This window comes from Heteronotia binoei, chromosome 2 (genome assembly GCF_032191835.1).
Source record: "Heteronotia binoei isolate CCM8104 ecotype False Entrance Well chromosome 2, APGP_CSIRO_Hbin_v1, whole genome shotgun sequence".
Classification (NCBI taxonomy): Eukaryota; Metazoa; Chordata; class Lepidosauria; order Squamata; family Gekkonidae; genus Heteronotia; species Heteronotia binoei.
This window is the reverse complement of record NC_083224.1, coordinates 101,510,014-101,535,047: the sequence shown is the minus strand read 5'-3', so window position 1 is coordinate 101,535,047 and position 25,034 is coordinate 101,510,014. Positions and strand designations below refer to the sequence as shown.

Genomic DNA, 25,034 nt, shown 5'->3' with positions numbered 1-25,034 from the left:
TGGCGACGCATCGCATGCCAGGATGACGGGGAGGCCCTCGTCAAAATGGTGGAGCACCGCATTAGACACCAACACATCCTTGACTGCCTGGAACGCGGCTGCTTGGCGTTTGCCCCAAACCCAAGGGGCTTTTTTGTCCAGCAGGCGGTGCAGGGGCTCTGCTAGGGCCGCCTTGTGGGGGAGGAATGAATGGTAAAAGTTAAGCACCCCCAAGAAGCTTTGTAGCTCCGCTTTGCAGGTGGGGGCTGGCGCTTTCACAATGGCTCGGGTCTTCTCTTCCGTCGGGTGGATTCCCGCTGCGTCTACGGCGAACCCCAGGAACTCCACCCGTGGGACCCCCAACAGGCATTTCTCCCTCTTGACTTTGAGCCCCGCTGCCTGGAACCGGCGGAGTACCTCTCTTAGGCGGTTGCCGAATTCTTCGGGGTCCGGGGCGGCGACTAGCACGTCATCAAAAAACGGCTGGACTCCCGGGATCCCTTTCAGGAGAGCGTCCATTATACTCTGGAAGATCCCGGGAGCGACACTAACCCCGAATTGGAGCCTCCTCACCCTGAAGGCCCCCCTGTGTGTCACTATCGTTTGGGCTTCCGCCGTCTTAGCATCTACCGGGAGCTGTTGGTAGGCCTGTGCCAGGTCCAGCTTCCCGAAGATCTTGGACCCCGCTAGGGCAGCCAGAACGTGGCTTACCACCGGCACTGGGTAGGGGTTATCCTGCAGTGCCTTGTTTATCGTGCATTTATAGTCTGCACAGATCCGCACCTCCCCGTTTGGCTTGATGGGGGTTACGATGGGGGTCTCCCAGGTGGCATAGTCCACAGGCTCCAGGATTCCCTGGGCTGTGAGGCGGTCTAGTTCGGCCTCTATTTTTGGCTTTAAAGCGAACGGGACCCTCCTCGCCTTGAGCCGAATCGGCCGGACCGTGGGGTCTAGCGGTAGGGAGATGGCCGGCCCTTTGTAGCTCCCTAGAGACCCATCGAACACGTCAGGGAACTCTTGGCATATCTCCTCGAACCCCCTGGGTGTTAGGGTTTGCCCCACCCCATCCACCCGGATCCCCAAGGGTTTGAACCACGCCAGTCCCAGCAGGGTGGCAAGCTGGCGCTTTACCACCAGGATGTCCAGCGGGCCGTAGAAGGACCCCCGCTCGACTTGCACCCTCGCCCACCCCGCGATTTGCACCGGATTCTTCTGAAAGTCCCGGAGTATGAAGTTCGCCGGCCTTATTTGCAGCCGCTGGGGGGGGCACAGCTTCCTCAGGGTTTCCTCCGCTATAATGGAGATGGAGGAACCAGAGTCCACTTCCATTTGGCAGGGGCTCCCCTCGATGAGGACCGCCATTTTGATTTTATCGGGGGTGGAGAGGGGCAAGTTCAGTACCTGCAGGGACGTGGAGTCCGTGAAATGGAACTCCGCCGACTCGTGATGCGTGGTCGGCCTCCGGCGGTTGGGCTTGGCTCGGCAAGCCCTCGCAATGTGGCCCGTTTTTCCGCAGCTCCGGCAGTCCCAGTTCCGGTATCGGCAGTCCCGCCTGTCGTGGGGGTCGCCGCAGCTGGCGCACTTGGTGGCCGGAACCCTCTCCGTCGCTGGGGGTCGTTCGGCCGCTCGGGGGCGTTGGGCGGCTCTGCTGGGTGGCCCGGCTGGGCGGCGCCGCTGGTGGGCTTCTTCCTCCTCTGGGCAGTCGTGGTCCAGCTCATCGTGGTGGGCGGCTTCTGTCCGGGCCTTGGGGAAGGTCCTGGAGGTCCTCTCGAACGCCACCGCCTCGCTGAAGGCGCTCTGGAGGGTGAGCTCTTCTTTGGCGAAGAGCTTCTGCTGGAGCCTCTCGTCGCGGAGGCCCCACGTGAATCGGTCGGCCAGGGTGTCTTCCAGCTGGGGGAAGTTGCAGTTCCCGGCGATCTTGCGGAGAGCCGCCAGGTAGTCGGCGGCCGATTCCCCCACGGCCTGGTCTCTTCTGTGGAACAGGAACCGACGGGCCACCCGCGAAGGCTGTGGCGAGAAATGGCCGGTGAGGAGCCTGATGATCTCCCCATAGGACTTCTCCGTGAGGCGGGCGGGAGCCGAGAGACCCTTGGCGATCTCGAACGTGGCTGGCCCGCAGATGCTCAGGAGAACGTCCCTCTTTGAGCCTGCGTCGGTGACCTTGTTGGCCCTTAGGTAGAACTCGACCCGCTCCGCGTAGGACTCCCAGGCCTCGGGATTGGCGGGGTCGAATGTCTCGATGTAGCCGGTGGTTCCGTTCTGTGTGGCCATGGCGGCGGCGGTCAGGCCTCGTGGTTGCCCTAGATCTCCGTGGTAGCCGCTGAGGCTAAGATCCCACCTTCGTCGCCAGTGTAACGTACTCGAAGCGGAGACGAGAGTAGGGCAACATGGTTTATTAGGAGCACGTTGCAAGAGAGCGAGCACGCGGGCCGGGCCCCGCTTATATACAATTCCCGGTGCAGCCTACTAGGTCGGTCGGGCCAATCCTGACCTGTTGAACTACCCGCCGCAGCTGTTGATTGGCGGGTGATTCCGCACCCCGCGCTGGAGGCTTCTGGGACGGCCAGTAGCCTCTGCGCGGGCGCAAGTAGTTTACTGATACACTACAAAACTCATAGATGACTGTCACACTAAATGGATAAGACACACAAAAAGAAGTTATTCTGGATATGTATGCAGGCATTATCAGACTATACTGGAGTTTTTCTACCTTCCCCTCCTGCTGCAGCTTGCTGAGTTCCCCAAAATTTTGTTCCTGAGGATCAGTGGACCCTCAGAAAGAGTGTAGGAGGCAAACTATCAACAGTGGGAGAGACTGGTGGAAATTATCACCCCTTCTACCAACAGAAACTGTTTGCCTGGATAAAGGTCACTCATTGTTTTCTGTTATACAATTGTGATTTTTGTTGTTGTTATTCTGTACTTACAACTTTTCCACCAATGTGGAACATCCATCTGCAGAAATGCCTTTGGTGAAGAGCTCATCCACCAGAAAATCAATCCGTGGGGGAGTGAAAGATATAAGCTGAGTGAAAAAACAAGAGGGGTATTTAATGGCAACACAAAAGACACAATACACAGATATCCTTCTGCCCTCACAGATGTACCCCTGTAGTGAATGTAATTAAAGAAAGCCTATGTGAGGTCTAAAATAAATACTCTGATGAACTCCCTGAATCTGTTGGCCTCATTCTGCTTATTTAAAAGCAGCGATCTTTTGAAATAAGATTTCTGCCTGTTATAGTGAAGATGTGGGGGAGGGAAACCAATTGTGCTAGATAGAGGATATTTTCATAACAGGTTGGATCCAATGCAAGGATTAAGGAAGAACTGTAGATTTTCCCCATTTTTCCCTTCCTGCAGCAATTCTTTCCTAACCCAGGAAAATTTATTCCCAAGGTCATGATGCCTTCAGGACCTAATAACCATGCAGATCTGTAGGCTGCAGTGAAGAAGATCTGACAGAAGAGGCAGGAAGGGTGATTTAGTTTCCTTCCTCCTCCTTGCAGCCTCCTAACTCATTAGGCTATTATTTATTTATTTATTTATTTATTTAATTCAGTTTTTAGCCTGCCCTTCCCATAAAACAGGCTCAGGGTGGGTTACATCATTTAAAAACCCAACAGTTAAAAACAATTAAAATATATAAAATCTAAAATTACAGAATAACAAGGATGGAATAAAAGGAGGAGGCTGATAACAAGTGATGTCCACTGCCTCAGCTGAAAGCCTGGCAAAAGAGCTCTGTTTGACAAGCCCTGCAGAATTGAAATAAATCCCACAGGGCTTGGATCTCCAGGAGGAGCTCATTCCACCAGGCAGGGACCAGGGCCAAAAAGGGCCTGACCCTCGTCGAGGCCAGATGAATGTCTCTGGGGCCGGGTATCATCAAAAGGTGTTGGGTCCCTGATTGTAAAGACCTACGGAGCTCATACAGGGAGAGGAGGTCCCAAAGGTATGCTGGCCCCGGCTGTATCCTTGAACTGGATCCAGAACTCAATACGTAGCCAGTGCAGTTCATGTAGCACAGGATGGATCCGTGACTTTACAGGCCACAACATCAACATCCATGCAGCAGCATTCTGCACCAGCTGAAGTTTCCGGAGCAGGGTCAAGGGCAGCCCTGTGAAGAGAGAGTTACAATAATCTAGCCTGGAAGTGACCATTGCATGGGTCACTGTGGCCAGGTCACAGGGAGTGAGATATGGGACTAACTGTCTGACCTGCCTCAAATGGAAAAAGGCCAATCTAGCAATGGTGGTAACTTGGGCCTCCATAGTCAGAGAGGCATCCAGGAATACCCCCAAGCTCTTCACCCTTGACATGGGCATCAATGGAGCCTAATCTCTGATCCCAATTCAATTCAATTTCAGCCAACTGAAATTGGCTGGTTCTCCAGTCTCGCTAGTGCAGCCACCCACCATGCTGTACTCAATAATGGAGCTTGTTATCACTACAACTGTGCCTCATCAATGTATAGAACCCACTATATTGTAGGATGCAAACTGCTTCTTAAATATCTTTGATTTAACAGAATTTGGTGGCTGCAAAAAGTTGAGTATTGGAAAAGTAGTAATCTAAAGAACATATGAAGAGTCAGGCTAGATCAGGCCAAAGGCCCATCCTGTCCAGCATTCTGCTCACACATTGGCTGACCAGCTGCCTCTAGGAAGCCCACAAGTAGGATAACTGTAACAGCATCCTACTGCCCATGCTCCCCATCGCCTGATGTAAAGAGGCAAACTGTCTCTGGTACTGGAGGGATTAGGTATCGAACATGACTAGTAGTTATGGATAGCCCCCACCCTCCATGAATTTGTCCAGTCCACTTTCAAAGCCTTCCAAATTGGTGGGCATCACCACATCCTGTGGCAGCGAGTTGCAAAATTTAACTATGTGCTAGCTGAATAAGTATTTCCTTTTGTCTGTCCTCTCAGTCTTCAGCTTCATAGTAAGATACGTTATTATGTACAACAACTGAATTGTCCTGGGGACATTTTCAGCAGTCTTTTCATTCTCTTTATATCCCAAATGGGTAAAGCGGTATGTGTGTGTGTGTGTGTAACTGGCAGACAACACGGACCAAGAGCTGATAACTCTACTGGATTGTTTGTGTGTATTGATTGTTTTGTATCATTATTGACGTTTTATGTGCTATGAAAGCCACAATATTAAAGCAATAGAAATACATGGAAGTAATAATTTTAAAACATCCCCATGGGCACTGGGCTTACTGTATGTCCAGCTTCCTGCAACAGTTTTCTGGTTTCCTGAACAGCCCGTCTCATACTGGGAGATGGCTGGAAATAACCATCTCCATCATAGTATCCAATCCTAAGGGGCCTGGAACTGGTGTAAATCTGCAAAAAGAGAAATTGTCATGGATCAGTGAGAAGCAAAATTCCTTTTTGTATAGCTTTTCAAAGCTCTGCCATTCAATCAAGGATAAAATGCCAATTGTCCAGAAAGCTGAATGAAATGAGGCATACATTTCCTTGTCACATGCATGTAAATAATATTTCTATATAAGAGAGGTTTAGTGATTAACTGAATCACTGCCATGCATTCTACTTTTATTGGGGTGCTGATGACCCATTTGGTATTGGCAAAAGTAATCAGTGATGATGAAGGATCTGACTTCTGAAGAGTGTGTAGACTTGCCTAGCTCACCCAGCCTTAAGCCACTGCATTCCTGCCCTGACTTTTTTTATTCAGATGTATTAGTTCAGTTGAACCCTAGATTCTGACGAAGATAAGATTTGGCTTCAAATTTCTGAACTCTTTGCTACTTCCTTATGGAGCGAGTTCTCTTTTCAAACAAATTTAGCTTTGGACCTTAATTTTGGCTCCATCCTCCAGACCTTCTGATCATCCCTTGGCCCTCCTGGTAACAACTTGGGCCATGAGGATGTTGCATAACTGCAGTACAGTATCGAATACCTACAGCAGTAGCATTTGATAAGACAACTGCTTAGATTGTATGACATGCACAACAATTCCATAAAAATACAATCTGTCCCCCCTCCCAAAGATACTAATTTATCCACATTATTTATATAAGGCCTTATAACCATAAAATTCTTATTGTACTATACAAGAAAAAGAGAAATCAATAAACTAAGAACAGTCAAGAACACCTATCAAATCAACAGTAAACACAACACTAAATCATTAACAGAGTAATAGTTAAAAATACAAAAAAACTAAATTTAGCCACAAATAAAAATTATATAAGTAACTATAAAATTAATTGAACAGTAATAAAACCACAAAAGCTGATGACTGAGAAATCCATCCATATAAACTAAAACACTAAAAGTATGAGAGAGGAGAACCGCTTTTATATCACATCTATATGCTGTCAAGAGCATTATGACAAAATGAAGGGACTGTAAAAAGTAATGATGAAGATTTTCCCCCCACAGCCCTGTTCCTTTCTGAACCCAGTTTCTTTACCTCATCATTAAAGGGAAGTGGAGGCACAGCTGGATCCAGGCGAAACAATTCATCACACAAGAGAGCCTTCATGCACAGAACCAGGCTGTCCATGTCTCTTGCCACTGGGCCTGTCACATTGGTAACTGTAACAAAAAGGAAGGCCTCTGACCATGGTGAAGGAAGAAGCAGCTGCAACAGGAGTGGAACTGAAGATATCACCTGAGACCATTGACTTCCCATCATCAAGCTTTCTATTGCTGTGCCAGAGCCTTGAGAATTGATTCACACAATCATTTTCAATGTGGAAACAATCACTCTGAAGGGACCTCCCCCGCCCTCATTTTTCACCATGTTACCTTCTTGAACCACCTTCATTGCTTTTCCCAGCTGTAAGAGTACTCAATGTATTTTTTTTTAAATTGACTTGATGCTCAGTTTTTAAAAAATTAGAAATATCATAGAGTCCTAAGGAAGCCAGCTGATATAAAAAGACATTTGAGATAACAGAGTATCTTATCTGATTTCCAAATGTTGATTCTTATCAGAAGAGTGCTTTATCCATCAAAAGGTTTGGCTTGTTTAAAAGTTTCCCCATGAACTGAGTAACAGGTTCAAATCTAGCTTATACTTTATCATTGGTAGACTCGCTCACCTGAGTTCATTCCATCTATAGGACTGGTAGTACCTTTGACGCTACACAAGAGCAAACGAGAAAAGTAAATTAATGATGGTGAAAAGCCAAATGACAGAGAGAGCCAAAGAGACCAACCCATGAAATGCAAGTGACATGTGTCAAAGTATGTTACTAATAGCTGAAAGTTATTGGAAAACCACTGGAAATTCTATAGATTACGTTCAGGTTTTTTTCCTTGATAGAGAAATACTATATGCACATTTCATTATTCCTAATTAACTCTCCATCTTCTGTAAATATACATCTATCAGGGAGCTATAGGACAAACACTCTTCACTGAAGCAGATCGGGACATTTTAGCTATGCAGCTGGCATACTCTGTGGATTCAAACAATTTCACTTCCCTTCTTAGAATCTAGACCAGAACTAACAACAATTTGCAGAGAGATTTGAGCTTTAAGTGAAAAGAGGCTCTGGACTTTCTTCATGTTTAATACTTTCAGTGGCACAGACCACTTTTTTACTCCAAAAGTTAAGAGTTATGCTGCTAATATGGCTTCCCTCCCTTTCCTTTGCACCCCTGCCAAGGCTTCTTCCACATATGCCAAGTTTCCTGCAAGACCTGCATGTCCTCAGATTCTTGGAACATTTACTGTAACTGAGTACAAGCTAAAATGTCTCATTAAAGCAGGGGTATCAAACTCATTTATTATGAGGGCCAGATCTAACATAAATGAGACCTTGTTGGGTTGGGCCATGCCGGGCCAGGCCATGTGTGTACCTATTTAAGATTAGATAGCAGAGATATAAATTTTATAAAGAAAACAGACAAACACAAATATATATATTTTAAAAAACTTAAAAACATGCTTAAAACCTTAGCACTCATTGGTTTTAAAGATACTTTCTTTATATTTCTCCCATGGGATCCAGGGAACTGGGCAAAGGAATTTCTGGCTCTTTCCTTCCATCCCCAGAGGACTGGGGGCAAGGAGCCTCAGTCAATAGAAGGAAGAGAGGCTTGGCTCAGTAGCTCTGCTGTGCAATTGAGAGAGCCTGGCAAAGCAAGCTATTCCTCCCCCCTTCCTCCCCAGGGGAGGAGCCTCGGCCAATGGAGAAAATATAGATTTTGCTCTGTAGCTCCTGTGCAATTGAGCAAGCCTTCCAAAGCAAGCTGTTATACAGAAGGAAGCAAGAGAGAGGGAGAAGGAAGCAGATGACAGCCAGTTGCTCAGGGTCCTGATAGGAGCCCTCCGGGGGCCTGATTCTGCCCCTGAACTGCATGTTTGACACCCCTGCATTAAAGGAATTTAATTGATTACATTCAAAGGACTCGATTTTGCTTAGACAAAGAAGAGGAACGAACTCTTAATGCAACCCTGTTGGTGTTTTATAGTTTAGACCAGGGGTGTCGAACTCATTTGTTATGAGAGCCAGATCTGACAAAAGAACATAAGAACAAAAGAGAAGCCATGTTGGATCAGGCCAATGGCCCATCCAGTTCAACACTCTGTGTCACACAGTGGACAAAATTTTTTATATATATATATATATACACACACACACATACACACACACAAACACAAACACATATACACACTGTGGCTAATAGCCACTGATGGACCTCTGCTCCATATTTTTATCTAAACCCCTCTTGAAGGTGGCTATGCTTGTGGCCGCCACCACCTCCTGTGGCAGTGAATTCCACATGTTAATCACCTTTTGGGTGAAGAAGTACTTCCTTTTACTTCCTTTTATACAGGTGTATTATAATATCTGCTGTTTTATTTTCAACTAGGAATAAGACCCATTGTGAGGAAAAATACAATAGGCTCTAGAAAGAGGCTCTGGGTGAGTGCCCCTCCCACCCCTCCTGTCTTCTCACCCACCTAAGTATAGACATTCACTCTTCCCTACCCCTGCTGTCTTCCTTCCCCCACCTCCCTCCAACTACCAACCACCCCCCAACCACACCTTCCTCTCAACTACCCTCGCACCCTTGGCACTCCACTACTCTCCCCACTCCACTACATTCACCCATCCTACCCTTGCCCATGCACCCCAAAGCTGAAACAGATGCTGGCTTCCCCACACACATGCGTGTGTCCCCATGTCTGTGGTAGATCAAAGCCCTGAAAGAGGCTCAGAATGAAGATAAGGAAGAATAATTTATGGGGGGGGGTGCAGGGGGGCATGATGACCGTCAGACAAGACACTGAAGCTCAGCATTCCTTTTGCATGCTGTGCATTATTGCCACTTTTTCTGTCATTTTCAGTCTTGCAGTGTTTAGCATCAGCATGAACTTGTGGTGTGATCTGGGGTGTCTGACCTGGCATAGTTGTGTTATGGTATACCATAGAGTATATGTCTCAAGGTGGCCATTTTCTGTAGGGGAATTCATCTGACTTAAGTTTTCCATCTCCTCTCTCCTCCCTGCAGCCTCTATCTAGGAAAAGTACAGTTTTTCTCCACAGTGGGGACCAAAGCATGAGGGAAGAGACCTCAGCAGGGTATAACAACACAGAGTTCACCCTTCAAAGCAGCCATTTTCTCCAGGGAAGATGATCTCTGCCATCTGGATAGCAGTTGTAATTCTGAGTGATCTCCAGCCCTCACCCGGAGATTGGCAACAATGGTTCCCCAGAAGGAAATTGTTGGTTTGGAATCTATGGCATTGTACCTGTCTGAAGTCCCACTCCTTTGAAACCCCACCCTCTCCAGGTTCCACCCCTCAGATCTCCAGGAATTCCCCAACCTGAAGTTGGCAACCCTATCTTCTTCTCAGACAACCATCAGCCTATTTTATCTGCCTCTGTGAATTTCAACTTTCCATCTCCTCCCCCATGTCAGGCTCTATCTACGAAAAGGAGAATCTTTCTCTGCAGTAAGGACCAAAGCAGCTTACATCATTTTCCTCTCCCCCTTTTGATCTCACAATCCCATGAGGTAGACTGGTCCAAAGTCACCCAGTCAGCTTCCACAGCAAGAACCTGGGTCTGACAGACCCTGCTCTAAAGCACTAAATCCTATGCCACACTGGCTGTCATAGGGGGCCTGCTGTTGAACAGCAGCAAGCAACTAGGCTTAGGGTAGCCAGCCTCCAGGTGGAGCCTGAAGATCTTGTGGTATCACAACTGAACTTCAGCCAACAGATCTCTCTCCCCCTGGAGAAAATATCTGCTTTGGAGGGTGGACTCTATAGCATTATATTCAGCTGAGGCCTCTCCCTTTACTGACAGAACCAAGCTTGATTGCCAAGCAATAGTCACATAGCAGTTTCCCCAGTGGCCCAATTATTGTCTGTTCTGGGGCAAGGCTGAAGGGAGGAGGGAGGGAGTGACAGGAAAGAGAAGGCTGCCATGGCCTCTGAGAAAATGCTCCCAGCAGGGCCAGTACTTACCACCTAGTCTTATTACCACCTTCATTCCCTGTCTTTTTGCTGTCTCCCCACTGCCTCTGCCTACTTTCTCTTCCAAATGCCAACAACAGTGGGTGGGAGAGAGGAGTGGACTCAACCAATGGAACACAATGGAACTTGAGTTGCAGTTGACAGGCCAATGGTTGATGGAGTGCACACCACAACCAGTGCGAAAACCAGAAAGTGCCAATATGCTTGGGCTTTTATATATATATACTAGAAATAAGGCCCGTTGTGGAGAAAAATACAACAGGCTCTAGAAAGAGGCTCTGGGTGAGTGCCCCCCACTCTTGCTGTCTTCTCACCCATCCAAGTGAAGGCATTCACTTTCCCCCCTACCTCAAGTGGCACTGATCTCTGCCATCTGGAGAACAGTTGTAATTCTGAGTGATTTTCAGCTTTCAGCTGGAGATTGGCAACAGTGGTTCCCTAGGAGGAAATGGCATTGTACCTGTCTGAAGTCCCACCCCTCCTCAAATCCCACCGTCTCCAGGCCCCACCCCTTAACTCTCCAGGAATTTTCTAACCTGGAGTTGGCAACTCTATCTTCTTCCCTTTATCTGCCCCTCTGACTTCAGCTTTCCATCACCTTCCCCCTCCTTGAAGCCTCTACATAGGAAAAGGATAATCTCTCTACATTGAGGGGGTGCACCAAAGCAGCTTACATCATTCTCCTCTCCCTCCTTTGATCTGAACAACAACCCTGTGAGGCAGGTTAAGCTGGAAGTTTGTGGCTGGTCCAAAATCACCCAGTCAGCTTCCACAGCAAGAACCCTGATTTAAAGCACAGGACTTCAATCTCTCTCTGTGTCCCTCTTCCCCCCCTGTGCTACAGGATGCCACTTTCCCCCCCTTTCCAGAGGAGGATAGGGATGAGTCCTCAGCCAAAAAAGAGAAGCCTTTCTCTGGCTGCTTCCCTCCTCCCTCCCTCAGTCAATCAAGGGAAGGGTTTCTTTCTCTCCTCTGTAAATCAGTGTGACAGGTGGCTCAGCCAATGAGAGAGTAGGGAGAGCCAGTGACTTCCAGAACTAACGTTGGTTGCCTTTTACTGACCGAATCAGCTTTGCTTGCTAGCAACAGCCAGTCAGGTGGGAGAGAGGAGTGGACTCAACCAATAGCATGCAAGTACACTTGACTGATAGTTTGATGGGCCAAATGTTGATGCACCACAGTCCCATCCACTCCCAACCAATCAGGTTGCTCGGTTTTGCCAAGATGAAGGGGCTTTTAATTTTATTATAGATAGGATCTCTTTCCTAATAATCCCTAACATAGAATTTGCCCTTGTCACCTCTGTAGCACACTGGGTTCATAGAACTATATCCATTATGATTCCGTGACCTTTTTTCCTCTCAATCTCAGCAAGTTCAACACCCATTCACCTGTACTTGAAGTCAAGATGTTTTTGTCCCAATGTGCATCACTTTACACTTAGTATCATTGAGCTTCAGTTGCCACATTGTTGCCTACACACCCAATTTGTAGAAATTCTCCTGAAGCAGTTCACAGTCATCCTTGGTTTTCCCCATTCTGAATTAAATATTTATCATCTGTAGACTTGGTCACCCCTAGTTACAGATCATTTATGAACAAATTAAATAGAACAGGCCCCAGTATTGATCCTTTTAGCATCCATTCTGCATCAGCCCACTCCCTGAAAATGGAGGTAAAGTGGAAGGAAGAATCAACAAAAATTGTTCCCTCTTCCACTAATAGATGTGTTGCTCTAGTAGCATAAGTGCCATTACACCAGCAGAACAAATCTTTGGATCCCAGCCATTGTTTCATCTCAAGGACTCTGTATCTGTTAAACCTACCTCAGCCTATAGCCAGTTGGTTTGAACCCACAGATCCCACAAAAGCCACAAGGCACCCGAATACTTGCAGCCACATCAGTCCCAATCCCAATAACAGAGCCTCCTCCTCCAACCAAAGCTGCTTCTCCGCCACTGGAGCCTCCAGATGTTTTCTTATGGTTGAAAGGATTCAAGGTTTGTCCAAAGAGTGTATTGCCACAGTCAATGCTGAGTAGGATGAAAAAGCACTTGTAAGTTAAGGCTCTATAATTAATGACACTACGTTTTCCCCAGCTTAGTATACACCAAGATCAGTCATCCAGTTCACACTCACCATGACATAACAACATTAGTAAGGAACTCAATGTCAGTTAAACCTTAGAAATCTTAACCAACAAAACAACAACATGCTGTAGCAGATGGATAAACAGAATTTATTATTATTACCCTTATTATTATCCCATCTTTGCTCCAGAACAGCTCAGGGCAGTATACATGGCTGTCTCTCCCCATTTTATCTTTATAACAACATGACGAGGTAGCTAAAGGCTGATATATATTGACTAGCAAAACTCATCCAGTAACAGGAAAGTGAGAATTTGAATCTCCATCATGGGATAGTGAGGATAACTACTGACCTGTCAGCTTGACATTTATACCTGAAAAAGTTTTAGAACAAATAGTCAGTCCTGGAATATTTAGAAAAGATGGCTATGATTTCGAAGAGACAACACGGGTTTCTCAAGAACAAGTCAAGTCAGACTAACCTTTTCTCTATTTTTGAGAAAGTTACTACCTTGCTGGATCAGGGAAATGCAGACATAGTTTATCTTGATTTCAGTATGGCTTTTGATAAGGTTTCACGCAATATTCTTGTTAACGTTGGTAAAATGTGGTCTAAATCCTATTACTGTTTGGTGGATCTGTAAGTGCTTGTTAATGGTTCCTCATCCTCTTGGAGAGGAGTGATAAGTGGAGTGCCTCAAGGATCCGTCCTGGGACCTGTTTTGTTTAATATCTTTATAAATGATTTGGATGAAGGAATAGAGGGGAATGCTTATTCAATTTGCAGATGATACTAAACTGGGAGAGGTAGCAAATACAATAGAAGACAGAGTCAGAATACAGGATGATCATGACAGGCTGAAAAACTGGGCTAAAACAAATAAAATTAATTTAATGGGGATAAATGTAATGTTCTGCATTTAGGTAGGAAAAATCCAGTGCATCAGTATAGGATGGGAGACACATGTCTTGGCAGCAGTTTGTATAAAAAGGATCTAGGGGTCTTAGTTGACCATACTCTGAGTCTGAACATGAGTCAGCAGTGTGATGCAGTAGCTAAAAAGGCAAATTCAATTTGGGGTTGTATCAACAGAAGTATAGTGTCCAGATTATGCCAAGTGATGGTACTGCTTTACTCTGCTCTGGTTAGACCTCACCTAGAGCATTGTGTTCAGTTTTGGGCACCACAATTTAAGAAGGATATAGACAAGGTAGAACATGTCCAGAGGAGGACAACAGAGGTGGTGAAGGGACCTGGAGACCAAGTTCTATGAGGAAAGGTTGAAGGAGCTGGGTATGTTTAGCCTGGACAGGAGATGTCTGAGAGGTGATATGATAACCATCTTCAAGTACTTGAAGGGCTGCCATGTAGAGGATGGTGCGGAGTTGTTTTCTGTGGCCCCAGAAGGTCTGACCAGAATCAACAAGTTGAAATTGAATCAAGAGTTTTCTGCTAAACACTAGGAAGAGCTTCCTGACAGTTAGAGTGGTTCCTCAGTGGACCAGGCTTCCTCGGGAGGTGGTGGGCTCTCCTTCTTCGGAGTTTTTTAAACAGATGCTAGATGGACATCTGACAGTAATGCTGATTCTGTGAACTTAGAGGTATTTGTGAATTTCCTGCATTGCGCAGGAGGTTAGACTGGATGACCCTGGAGGTACCTTCCAACTCATGATTCTATGAATTTGAACTCAGATCTTACCCATCACTATACCATACTAGTATTATACCACTTTCAGCCACTGACTACTAGCTATTCATTATTCATTCATTTATACTCTGCCTTTCCAAACTGGCCTTTAAGGTGATTTACAGTTTTAAGTTAAAGCTATTCATAATAGAATAAAGCATTAACTCCATGCTGAGAAAATGCCTATAGGGCAAGCCCCATTAACCACATGTTACAGCAGTCCAGCTGTGGGGTTACAAAAGCCAGTTTGGCTGGGTCTAAGAAGAGAGTTGCTGAACCAGATGCAGAACCAGAAGGCACTTTTGGCCACCAAATGAATATGCTTTTCATATAGCATCTCTGGGTCTATGAACACTCCTTTAAGTTCTTAACCTGCTCTGAACCTTCAGTACCAGCCCCATATTCCAAATGGTGGACAAAAATGGAGTGATCATCTGTGTCCAAGACTGTGGATAGATCTAGGAATATCAACAGTGATGATTGTCCCATTTAGCTTTTGATAATATCATCTTTCAGTATGATTACATTTGTCTTGGCTCCAAATCCAGGCCTGAAGCCGGATTGTAATAGGTCAAGGGCAGAGATGTCATCCAGGAACTCTTGGGGCTGTTCTGCAAACACATGATCTATCACCTTCCACAGAAACAGAAAACTGGAGATTGGCCTATAATTGGCTACCTGATCCTTCGCTAAAGCAAATGTCAAGTAACTTCCTTTAGAGTCCTAGGGAAAATAAGCTCACTTGATGAGACATTAATGATTGCAAGCAAAGGATCCAATTCCTTTTCCTGGCATGATTTTAAAAGCCAGAGGATGTGTATGGATCAAAAATGCAAGTAGTGCCTCTCATACTCCCAAGGAGCCTGCCAGCATCCGTAAAGCAAAATCAGTGAACCTATCCATGGAAAAGAGATGAACAGGTGCTTCTGACACTGAACAGGCATCAGATCTTCTTTCAACTGGTCTTCACACATAAAAGAAATTTTATTAGCGTTAAGCATCACAGCTGCAGGTCACATACAGACTTAGTTGTGATCAAGTCACAAACCACCTAAAATTCAATGTGAGATGGTAAGAGGTATCCATTTAAAACTACATAGTGACCCTTATGTGTCATTGCAACCTGGTTTGATTCTTCAAGCAAATGGAATAGACACAGTTTTGACAGTGGGTAAAAAGAAGGGAATGCTGGGAAGAGTGGCTTAGAGAAGTAGCCTTGTGTGTTTTCAGGTGCCTGGGCTGGGGTTTGAACAAGGTCTGTCATGGACCAGTAAGGAATGCACTAGGATAAAGGCTGCTTCCCACTAGTTTATTTTCTAATTTGATAACCAGCAATGTGTTGATAAATAAGACTTAACTCATGTCTCCTTTCTTTGCAAAGTAAACTGGCTCTGCAAAGCTTGTCTTGCCTAATGGAATATAGCTGCAATCTTTTTTTGCCTGGCATAGAAATAGAAAGATGAGGAAAGTTTCAGATCCTAAATTTCTGGTTATTGGGTTGCTGTTAAAGGCACCAGAGCAAAGACCAAGCATTCAAAACATGAAAAACCTACTAAGATGGATGCTGTTGTCTAAGGGTTTATAAAAAAATACTCAAAAGAAATTCTGTAAAGGAGAGAAAGAGCACCTACTTCAATATGCCTTGTGAAGTGTTGGTCCTTACAAATGGAATTGCCCCTTGTTTCTTTAAAACCTTGACTATTACAGAGTCCTCAGGCTCTAAACGGTCCAGATATTTCACCAAGCCCATTGTGTTGGGGTGGCCCTTAAAAGGAAGAGACATGGTGAGGAACCTGCCATCTGTTGCCAGTTTTCCACAAAGAGACCCAAGGCATTAGAATGGAGACTGAGGACAGAGTTTTGTTTTAAAGGAGCTCAATAGCAAGCCCTCAGATTATTCAGTAATGCCATGAAATGCTGTTTCTCTTAGGGATGATTTCAGACATATAATTATGGGATCATTTTAAGCCATGATGGAAATAGCATGTCTGAAGCTCTGTCTGTACACCTCCAAATATCCCCACTAACACTTAATATAATGGGGAAAAATGTGTGGATACAAGAGTTTGCTATAATCTGAATTTTTTTGGTCTTTGCTCATGTACACAGAGCAAACTGCTATGTCGTGGTGTCCTATCTCTTCTCTTCTCTCTAACTGACCTTCTTCATATCATGTGGCACAACATCACTAGAGATACATTGTATATCCAGATGAGAATATTCTATAAAGCCAATGTCAGAATTACTAACGTTAGGCAGCACAAAGACTGGAGTCCTTAAATGGTTAGGAGGTATAGTGATAGACAACAAGGTGAGTGAGTAGCAATAATGATCAAGGAGGGGAGAGCAGCAGTATCACATGTGAATAAAGAAGGGTTGAGAGATAGTCCTCCAAAGACTTATCCACAGGGCTGATCTAATCATTTGATATGAATGTCAGCATTAAAATGCCTACTAGTCTTAGCTTGAAGTACACAGGCTCATTCAACTTTTAATCATCTCCTCTCTCCAGCTATTCTGGACTAATGGTCTTAGTACCTTGCAGGCAATGTTTTCCTTGATACTGACAGGAACTCCATAAAGCAATCCTTTCTCCTGCTTTTTCAGTTCCCGAAGCTGTTCCTCACACTCTGGAAGGAAATCTGTCACACAGTTGATTTGCTGAGTTACCTCTAATGCCTTTGTGTGGGGAAGAGAGAGAGACAGAGAGAGAGAGAGAGAAGGGGGCTGAGTTAGTGGAATAACATCTAAGGGTCATGGCAACAGGCTTGTTTTCTGTTGAAGAGTAGACACAGTAAATCCTTTGCGTATAGACAGTGGTATATTTTTGATACATTTTAATGCATACTGAGTTGTTATAACTAAAGATTCCATATCTGAAGATAAGTAAAGGTAGATTCTGACTCCTTGTCAAGGGCTGGCAGAGCCCTCTCCACACTTACCTGCAGCTCTGGGAGGTGGCCAGGAGGTCATAGCAACATCATGCTTGGAGAAGCCCCTACCCACCATTAGCACCAGGACCAGGCCAGGTGGCTGCCGCAATGGTGGCAGGGCAGGAAAAACCCTCCCTGCAAGCCTATGGCCTGTGCCAAGAGCAGCCGGGGAGTGGGGGTGGGGGAGGGAAGCAGCAAGAAGGCCTCACCAGCACAGCCAGGGACAGCAGGCCTGGCTGACACAGTCATCACAGGCCAGGGGCTGGAGTAAGCCAGGGGTAGGGGCCACAGGAGGAGCCTGAAGCCAGAAAATTATGACTTCCTGGGAGTAGCAGTATCATGTATCATATAGGGTTGCCAGCTCCAGGTTAGGAAATTCCTGGAGATTTGAAGGGTGGAGATTGGGGAGAGGTGAGATGGGGTGGGGAGGAGGAATCTCAGGAATGTATAATGTCATATAGCCATATAGTCAGGGCCGGTCCTAGGGTGCATGGCGCCCCAGGCAGACTCACTGTCTGTCGCCCCACACCCCTGAGGGCCCTAGGCATGCGTGCACGCACACACCCCAGGACGGGCTGCTACCCACTCCCTCCCCCCTGCCTTCCCTTCTGTGATGCTGCACTTTGCCATCCACCCCTCCCCCCAGTACACTTAGAGGAGCGCCACTAGAATCAGCCCTCTTTTCTGGAACCGGAAGTGAGGGGGAAGTGAAGCCTCCTCCAGCAGTCTCTCTTTTTTTTTTTTAGCAGTCTCTTAAGAGAGAGCGCTGAGATGCCTGGGCTGCGTCTAACCAGGTAGGGCCAATTCTAGCAGCACTTCTCTAAGCGTATGGAGGGGGGGGGGGAGGAGTGTGGTGCCACAGAAGGGGAGGCGGAGGGGGGAGGGGACAGCAGAGTGAGGTGATGGCGGCATAGGGGGGTTTTGGTTTTTAACTGGTTTTATTTACAAAGAAAAGAAACAAGACAACAACAATACAAAATAACAACATAGCAATCAACATAAACAAATTACATTCCAAACTCCCCAATCATACAAGGAACATTCGGGGTCTGTCAATTTACCATCTCTATTACTCCAATTTTACACCTTTATCTTTCACCCATAAATAAACTGGATTCCACGTCTCTTTACATTTTTGCATATTACCCTCTTGTAATCTTGTGGTCAACATATCCATCTCTGCGGCTTCTAATAATTTTGCAATAAATTCTTCCCTGTTTGGTATTGTCGATGTCTTCCAATATTTAGCATAAAGAATTCTTGCTATGGTGAACTATATGCAATAATACTTTACTGGTGGTCTTAGGAAGATTATTTCTACAAATACCTAAGAGATACAATTCTGGTGTATGGGGCAAGTTAATTTTGAGGATTTTTTTGATCCATGTGTTAATCAAAGCCCAATATTTTTTAGCATGGTCACATTGCCACCATATGTGATACATGGATCCTTTAATTTTTTTACACTTCCAAGATTTGTTGGTATATTCAGGATATATCTTTGCTAGTCGAGCCGGAGTAAGGTACCAGCGATATACCATTTTATACAAATTCTCTTTATAAACTGCAGATCTTGTCAGTTTAAAGTTTTGTTTCCATATTTTATCCTACTCTTCTAATTCTATATTATAGCCAAAATCTTTTAACCAGGATATCCAAGCCTCTTTCACTACTTCATCCTGCATTTTATCTTGAAGCAACCATTTATACACATTAGAAATAAGTTTTGGTTCCATTTGCAGTAATCGGTCTAACTCATTTAGTTTTGATTTTTCCGGAAAGCCTTTCTCTTTGTCTATTCGATATTTAGATTTTACTTGGCATTGCAGCCACCAATCTAGTTTACCAATTTTGTCCAATTTCAGGTTATTTTGGTTATCTAATAAGTCTCTATATGCATTGAGGCTTTCCCACCTAAATAAATTCAGGTGTGTGGAGGCCTCAATAGGCGATAGCCATAAGGGGGTATATACATACTTGCTCCTGATCTCCAGCCACACTCTAAATAAAGATTTTCTTATTTCATGCCTTAGAAAGAGACTGCCTTTAGGTGGTTTTTGGTACCAAAGATAATTATGCCAGCCTCTCTCTAACCCTGCTCCTTCGATGGTCAGCAACCTTTTGTTCTCTAACATAAGCCAATCTTTAAGCCAAACAATGCAACATGCTTTGTAATATAAGTTCCAGTCTGGGAGTGAGAAGCCTCCTCTAGATTTGCAATCTTGTAGCACTTTAAGCTTAATTCTGGGCTTCTTGCCCTGCCATATAAATTCCGAGATCATTTTGTTAAGCTGATGGAAAAATGTCTTTGGCAAGATAATTGGGACCATCTGAAAAAGAAACAAAATTCTAGGCAGCACATTCATTTTTATCATTGCAACTCTACCTAGGAGTGAAATTTGTAGACCTGTCCATTTACCTAGGTCGGATCGGATTTCTTTTAATGTTTTTTCATAGTTGTCACGGTATATGTCTTTTAAGTCATTTGTAAATTGTATTCCTAAATATCTTATTTTCTTTTCACATTTAAAGTCAGATTTTTTTTTCTAGTTGCATGATTTGTTCTTTGCTCAGATTTTTTGTCAAAAATTTAGTTTTTTGCATATTAACTTTAAAGCCCGAAACTTCACTATACTGTTGTAGTCTTTCCTTCAGTTGATCAATCGATGACATTGGTTCTTCCAGAATACAAAGCAGGTCATCCGCAAAAGCTTGTACCTTAAATTCTTCATTTTTTATTTTAGTGCCTTTGATCTTGTTATCATCTCTTATTTTTTTTGTTAAGAATTCTAGAGTTGCGATAAATAGTAGTGGAGATAAGGGACATCCTTGCCTAGTGCCTTGTTCTATTTCAATTAGCTCCGTTCTAGTTCCGTTAAAATTTACTCTTGCACTCTGTTTTGTATAGATAGATCTTACTAATTGAATAAATTTGTCCCCACATCCCATCGCTATTAATGATTTTAAAATAAAGTTCCAATTAACTCTGTCAAATGCTTTTTCAGCATCGATCATTATCCCAGCAAACTGTTTCTCTGGGTGTTCTTTGTAATACTCCATCAAATTTGATAACAGTCTCACATTTTGTCTCATTAACCTCCCTGGTACAAACCCAGTTTGATCTTCATGTACCACTGATGTAATTACCTTCTTTAGTCTGTTCGCCAGGATTGTCGCAAAAATTTTGTAATCACTATTTAATAGTGAGATGGGTCTATAGTTTTTGATGTTAACAGGGTCAGTTCCTTCTTTATGAATTAGAGAAATGAGCGCTTCTTGCCAGGAGGCTGGGATCTCACTAGTTTCTTGGATTTCCTCTATTACATTCTTGTATGGGATTAACAAGATTTCTTCAAAGGTTTTAAAGAATTCAATAGGAAGCCCATCTGGGCCCGGAGCTTTGTTCTGTTTTTGATGTTTTATTGCTTCAGCAATTTCTTGTAACGTAATCAGCTTTCCTAAGTTCTCTCGTTGTTCTTCAGATATCCGATTAATTTTAACACCTTCAATATAATCTTCTTGTCTTTGATCTGGGATTTCCTGTCTTTTATATAGTCTTTGGTAAAATTTATGAATAATTATTTTCATCTGGCTGTTTTGAGTTACTTCTTCTTTCTTTTCATTTTCCAAGGATCTTATAATCTTTCTTTCTCTCTCTTTCTTCAATTTGTAAGCTAACCATCTACTAATTTTATTTGCATTTTCAAAGTAGGTTTGTTTTGCCCATTTCAAGTTCTTCTTCACCTCTTCTGTAAATAACATGTTCAATTGATGTTGAATAGCAAGAATCTTGAGTCTTATCTCTTTCGTATTTTTCTTCTTTTGTTGTTCCTCTTGCTCTTTCAAATTAACTACTAATTCATTATACGATTTCATACGTTCTCTCTTTCTCCTGGCTGAGTACTGTATTGCGATCCCCCTAAAAAAAGCTTTAAACGCATCCCAGATTGAATGCATCTTAGTACCTTCGTTAAGATTATGATGAAAAAATTCTTTCATTTCTTTCTTTGCTATTTCTATAAACCTTGATTCTTTCAGAATTTGTAGATTAAGAGTCCATCGAGGGTTTTTCTGTGTTTTTAACAAGTCTATCTGAATTGGATTGTGGTCCGCAAATGTTCTGGGTAATATATCCGCTTGGTTAAGGAACAAAATCAAATCTGCTGACAACCAACACATATCAATTCTCGACCAACATTTGTGTGCTGGGGAGTAGTGCGTGTAATCCTTCGTTAATGGGTTTTTGGTCCTCCATGCACCCACCAAATTAAATTCGTCAGCCATTTTCAAAAAGGTTTTAGGGAGAGTGCTACGGAGTTTCCATCTTCTTTTTTTTTTTCCCTCAAACTTTTTATCTTTTTCTAACTCGAATACTGCATTGTAGTCACCTATAATACAACAGTTTTTTGAATTAAATTCCAATAATTTTTCATGTAATGTCTTAAAAAATCTTTCCAAGTTCTCATTCGGGGCATATATGTTCCCCACTATCATTTTGTCGCCATTAAGTTCTATTTGAATGATTATTATTCTTCCCGACTTATCAGTGTATAAACAGTTCGATTTAATGTGTCTCTGCACATAAATAGCGACTCCTTTTTTCTTTTTCTCTGGATCTGATGAGTAATACAATGTGCCCAGCTTTCCGTTTTGTAGATATTTAACATAATCTTCCTTAATATGGGTTTCCTGTAGACAGATTATTTGAGAGTCTATTTTTTTTTATTGCTGGAAGAACCTTTTTCTTTTTCCTGGTTCATTTAAACCGTTAACATTGATTGAAGTTATTCGTAATCCCGTCCTTGAGTTCATTTTGATGGCTCAATACTATCTAGAGTTTTCCTTAAGACCTTTTTCGATTGAAGTCTTGTTTTGACTCCTCCTGGAATCTTCTGGGATTCTTCTTTATTTAACACCTTCAATACTTCTGCTTCTTCTGGGTCCTCTCCCGTTTCTGTTTCTGATTCACCATTATTAGAGTCAACAAATTTTCCCCAGAAGTCTTCCAGTTTGTCAATAGAGGTTATATTATACCTTCTAGTCTGGTACAAGAAAAATATCCCTTCCGGGATAAGCCATTTGAATTGTATAGAATGTTTCAATAGCCAAGATGTCAGTTTACGATATTTGAATCTCCGTTGTCTTACTCCCCAAGGTACTTCTCTGAGCACTTTAATACTTGTATCCTTCCATTTTAATTCACATTCTTTTGCTTTCTTCAAAAATTTTTCACATGTTGTTGTACGAGTAAATTTAACTTGCACTTCCCTTGGTAAGTTGAATTTTTTCGTGTAGTTGGAAGAAACTCTTTTAGCCCAGTCAATATCTCTTTTTCCCTCTTCTAGTAAATCTTCCTCATCTATAATTAGTATGTCTAAGATTTTGTTAATGGCATCCTCATCTTTTTCTTCCAGGATATCTTGGAAGCGCAGTATATATGCAGCCTTCTCCATTTCCAGTTTTATTATTCTTTCTTCTAAGTCTGTTATACACGCTTTATTCTCTCGAGCCAAGTTGGATGTATCCTTCTCTTTTTCTTCTATTTTCTCTACCTTAGCAGATAGGTTATGTATTTGCTGCGTGTTGACTAACAATTGTTTTTGAAATTCTTCTACCTGTTCGTTGGTTTTTTCTATTTGTCCCATCAAGTCAACTTTTATAGTCTCCAGGGCTTCCTGATTTTGTTTAAATCCTTCTGTTACAATTTGTTGTAGTTTCTCCAAAGCATCTTGATTAACAGGTACTGAAGTCATTTTCCCCCCACCCCCTGGGGGGGTACCTTGTCCAAACTTCTTCACTTTAGTTTCCATTCCTAACTAAAGTTAACAGTTCTGTTCTCAATTCCCTGTTCCTTATTATATACTGCCCTCTTGTGGCTTCAGTTATTCTTTTCTTCAAACTCTCATTCAACTGTTAAGTTGTACAATGTCATATATAATATCATGTAATGTCCAATAATATCATAAGCCCATAAATATCAGTGTTAATAAGTTTCCAAGTTTTTGTTTCTAATACCTTATTCAATAGTCTAAGAATTACTCACCCATTTATATCTCAAAAAAACAAACAGAAAAAAAACAGTTCATTTAAACCACACTAAACACAATTCATCAATTAATCTACCTAAATCAATTCATAACATAACTGAATCAGTTCATTAAATTCATTAAACTGTCATTTACGCAGCTAACACAATAATTATTACAAAAATTCATTTTAACATCATTAATCACTTCTACTTATAAATCCACCACTTCACCAATTATTAATACTTTTTCCTATTGTTGTGTCAATCTTCAGCCAGTCCCTCCTGCCCACAGTGAATACCAATTAATTGCTAAACAGTATTATTTAAAATTTTTACAATCCTTACAAGATATCTAATATGACCATGTGAAATGTCTGCTTTCTTAACTCCCCAGTATACACAGTCTAACTTTAAACAAACATAGTCCAGTTCAGTCCAGCCTTCCCTCTTTAACGTCTTCTTCTTTCTCTTTCTGCCGCTTTCTTCTTCCTTCCAACCACCTCCTTCTTCTACTTCCACTATATCTGTTGTCTTTCTCAAACTGATATAATACAGTCTATAAGCCCATCTTCGGTGTGGAAACAGCCGTAGTGCAGTCACTACTAAAAACTGTTTCCTCACCCTTATGGAAATTTATATCCACAACTCTCTCTGTCCTTCTATCTTCCAGTTCTTTCTCTTAACAACTCAATCTTCTGTTTTCTCTAATTCTCCACGTTTTGTTAAGTTCATATAGTCTTAGCTTTATTCTATCTTATTACATGAAGATGCCATTTCCCCTTCTTCTGCTTCTCTAGTCAGTTGAGCCGCCATTAGACCTCGTTGTCTTCCAGCCTCTGCGCCATCTACTTCATCCCCTGTCTCTTTCACTTTCAGTTCTCTCTTTTCCCTTCCTTCCCGATCTTAATTCCTCTTTCTTTCACCAAGTCCACCTTTTCAAACTATTTATCTCACTCAGTCTCTCTGCTTCCCCTCCTTTTTATCCTGCTCTCTTGCTCTCACTCGCCCCAAACACTTACCGGTTCTTCATATGTCCCGTCTCCGTCAGCTGCTGTCCAGTTCTCTCTCCGACCCTCCAGGCTCCACGAGCTTCAGCTTCCAGCTTAGTTTGGTAAGTTAGTCTTTAAACTTCCCAGTTGTACACCTCTCCAGCCTCTCCTCTATTTATTCTCAGTCAAATGCCACCCTCCGAAGCACAAAACATTTGCTTGCTGGCGCCACGATGGAGTTCTATACCGCCCACAGTTCTCTTCTCAAGGCTCCCTTCGGCTCCGCGTCCGCGCCTCCGTCTTTGCCCGCGTCTCTATTTCCTCGTTGTAAAGAGCCATACCTTTGTATATTTGAATTCGGGTACGTTTCCCGTTGGAATCAATTTTCTGCTTTCTATTTCTTTTTGTTGGGAGTCTCTTACGGAGGTTTTCGCTCACCCTGTCTGCTCCTTTCCCGGTGGCCCGGTTAGGCACCGAAGTGTTGGAGGGCATCGGCCAAAGGGACAGAATGAGGCTGAAAGAAGAGCCTCGGCTTCTCTTCCAGTCTCCAAAAAGCTCCCCGGACAATGAGGTATCCCCTGACACCTCTTAGGAGACACTTCCCATAGGAAAGCTCTCTCAATTGCCCACCAAACAGAACTTTCCCCCAGAGCTCGGGAGATTCGTTCTGCCTCACCACACCATTGCACCGGAAGTCCCTCTTTCTCTACTTTCTCCATCCCATGCATAATCTTGTAAACCTCTATCATGTCACCCCACAGTCGATGTTTCTCCAAGCTAAAGAGCCCCAAACGGTTTAACCTTTCTTCTTAGGGAAAGTGTTCCAAACCTTTAATCATTCTAGT

General features: G+C 43.5%; 1 protein-coding gene across 2 annotated transcripts in view; it reads right to left on the bottom strand.

Moving 5' to 3' along the window:
* Positions 1-25,034, bottom strand: part of LOC132566588 (vitamin D3 hydroxylase-associated protein-like) — an 85,243-nt gene that overhangs the window by 47,334 nt on the left and 12,875 nt on the right. For both annotated transcript variants that reach the window (XM_060231768.1, XM_060231769.1), the window contains exons 3-9: positions 16,778-16,918; positions 15,871-16,004; positions 12,288-12,494; positions 7,070-7,110; positions 6,436-6,560; positions 5,214-5,339; positions 2,907-3,004 (exon numbers count right to left, since the gene is read on the bottom strand). In XM_060231768.1, coding sequence (XP_060087751.1) covers positions 2,907-3,004; positions 5,214-5,339; positions 6,436-6,560; positions 7,070-7,110; positions 12,288-12,494; positions 15,871-16,004; positions 16,778-16,918 — 872 coding nt within the window. The remainder of the gene's footprint in view (positions 1-2,906; positions 3,005-5,213; positions 5,340-6,435; positions 6,561-7,069; positions 7,111-12,287; positions 12,495-15,870; positions 16,005-16,777; positions 16,919-25,034) is intronic.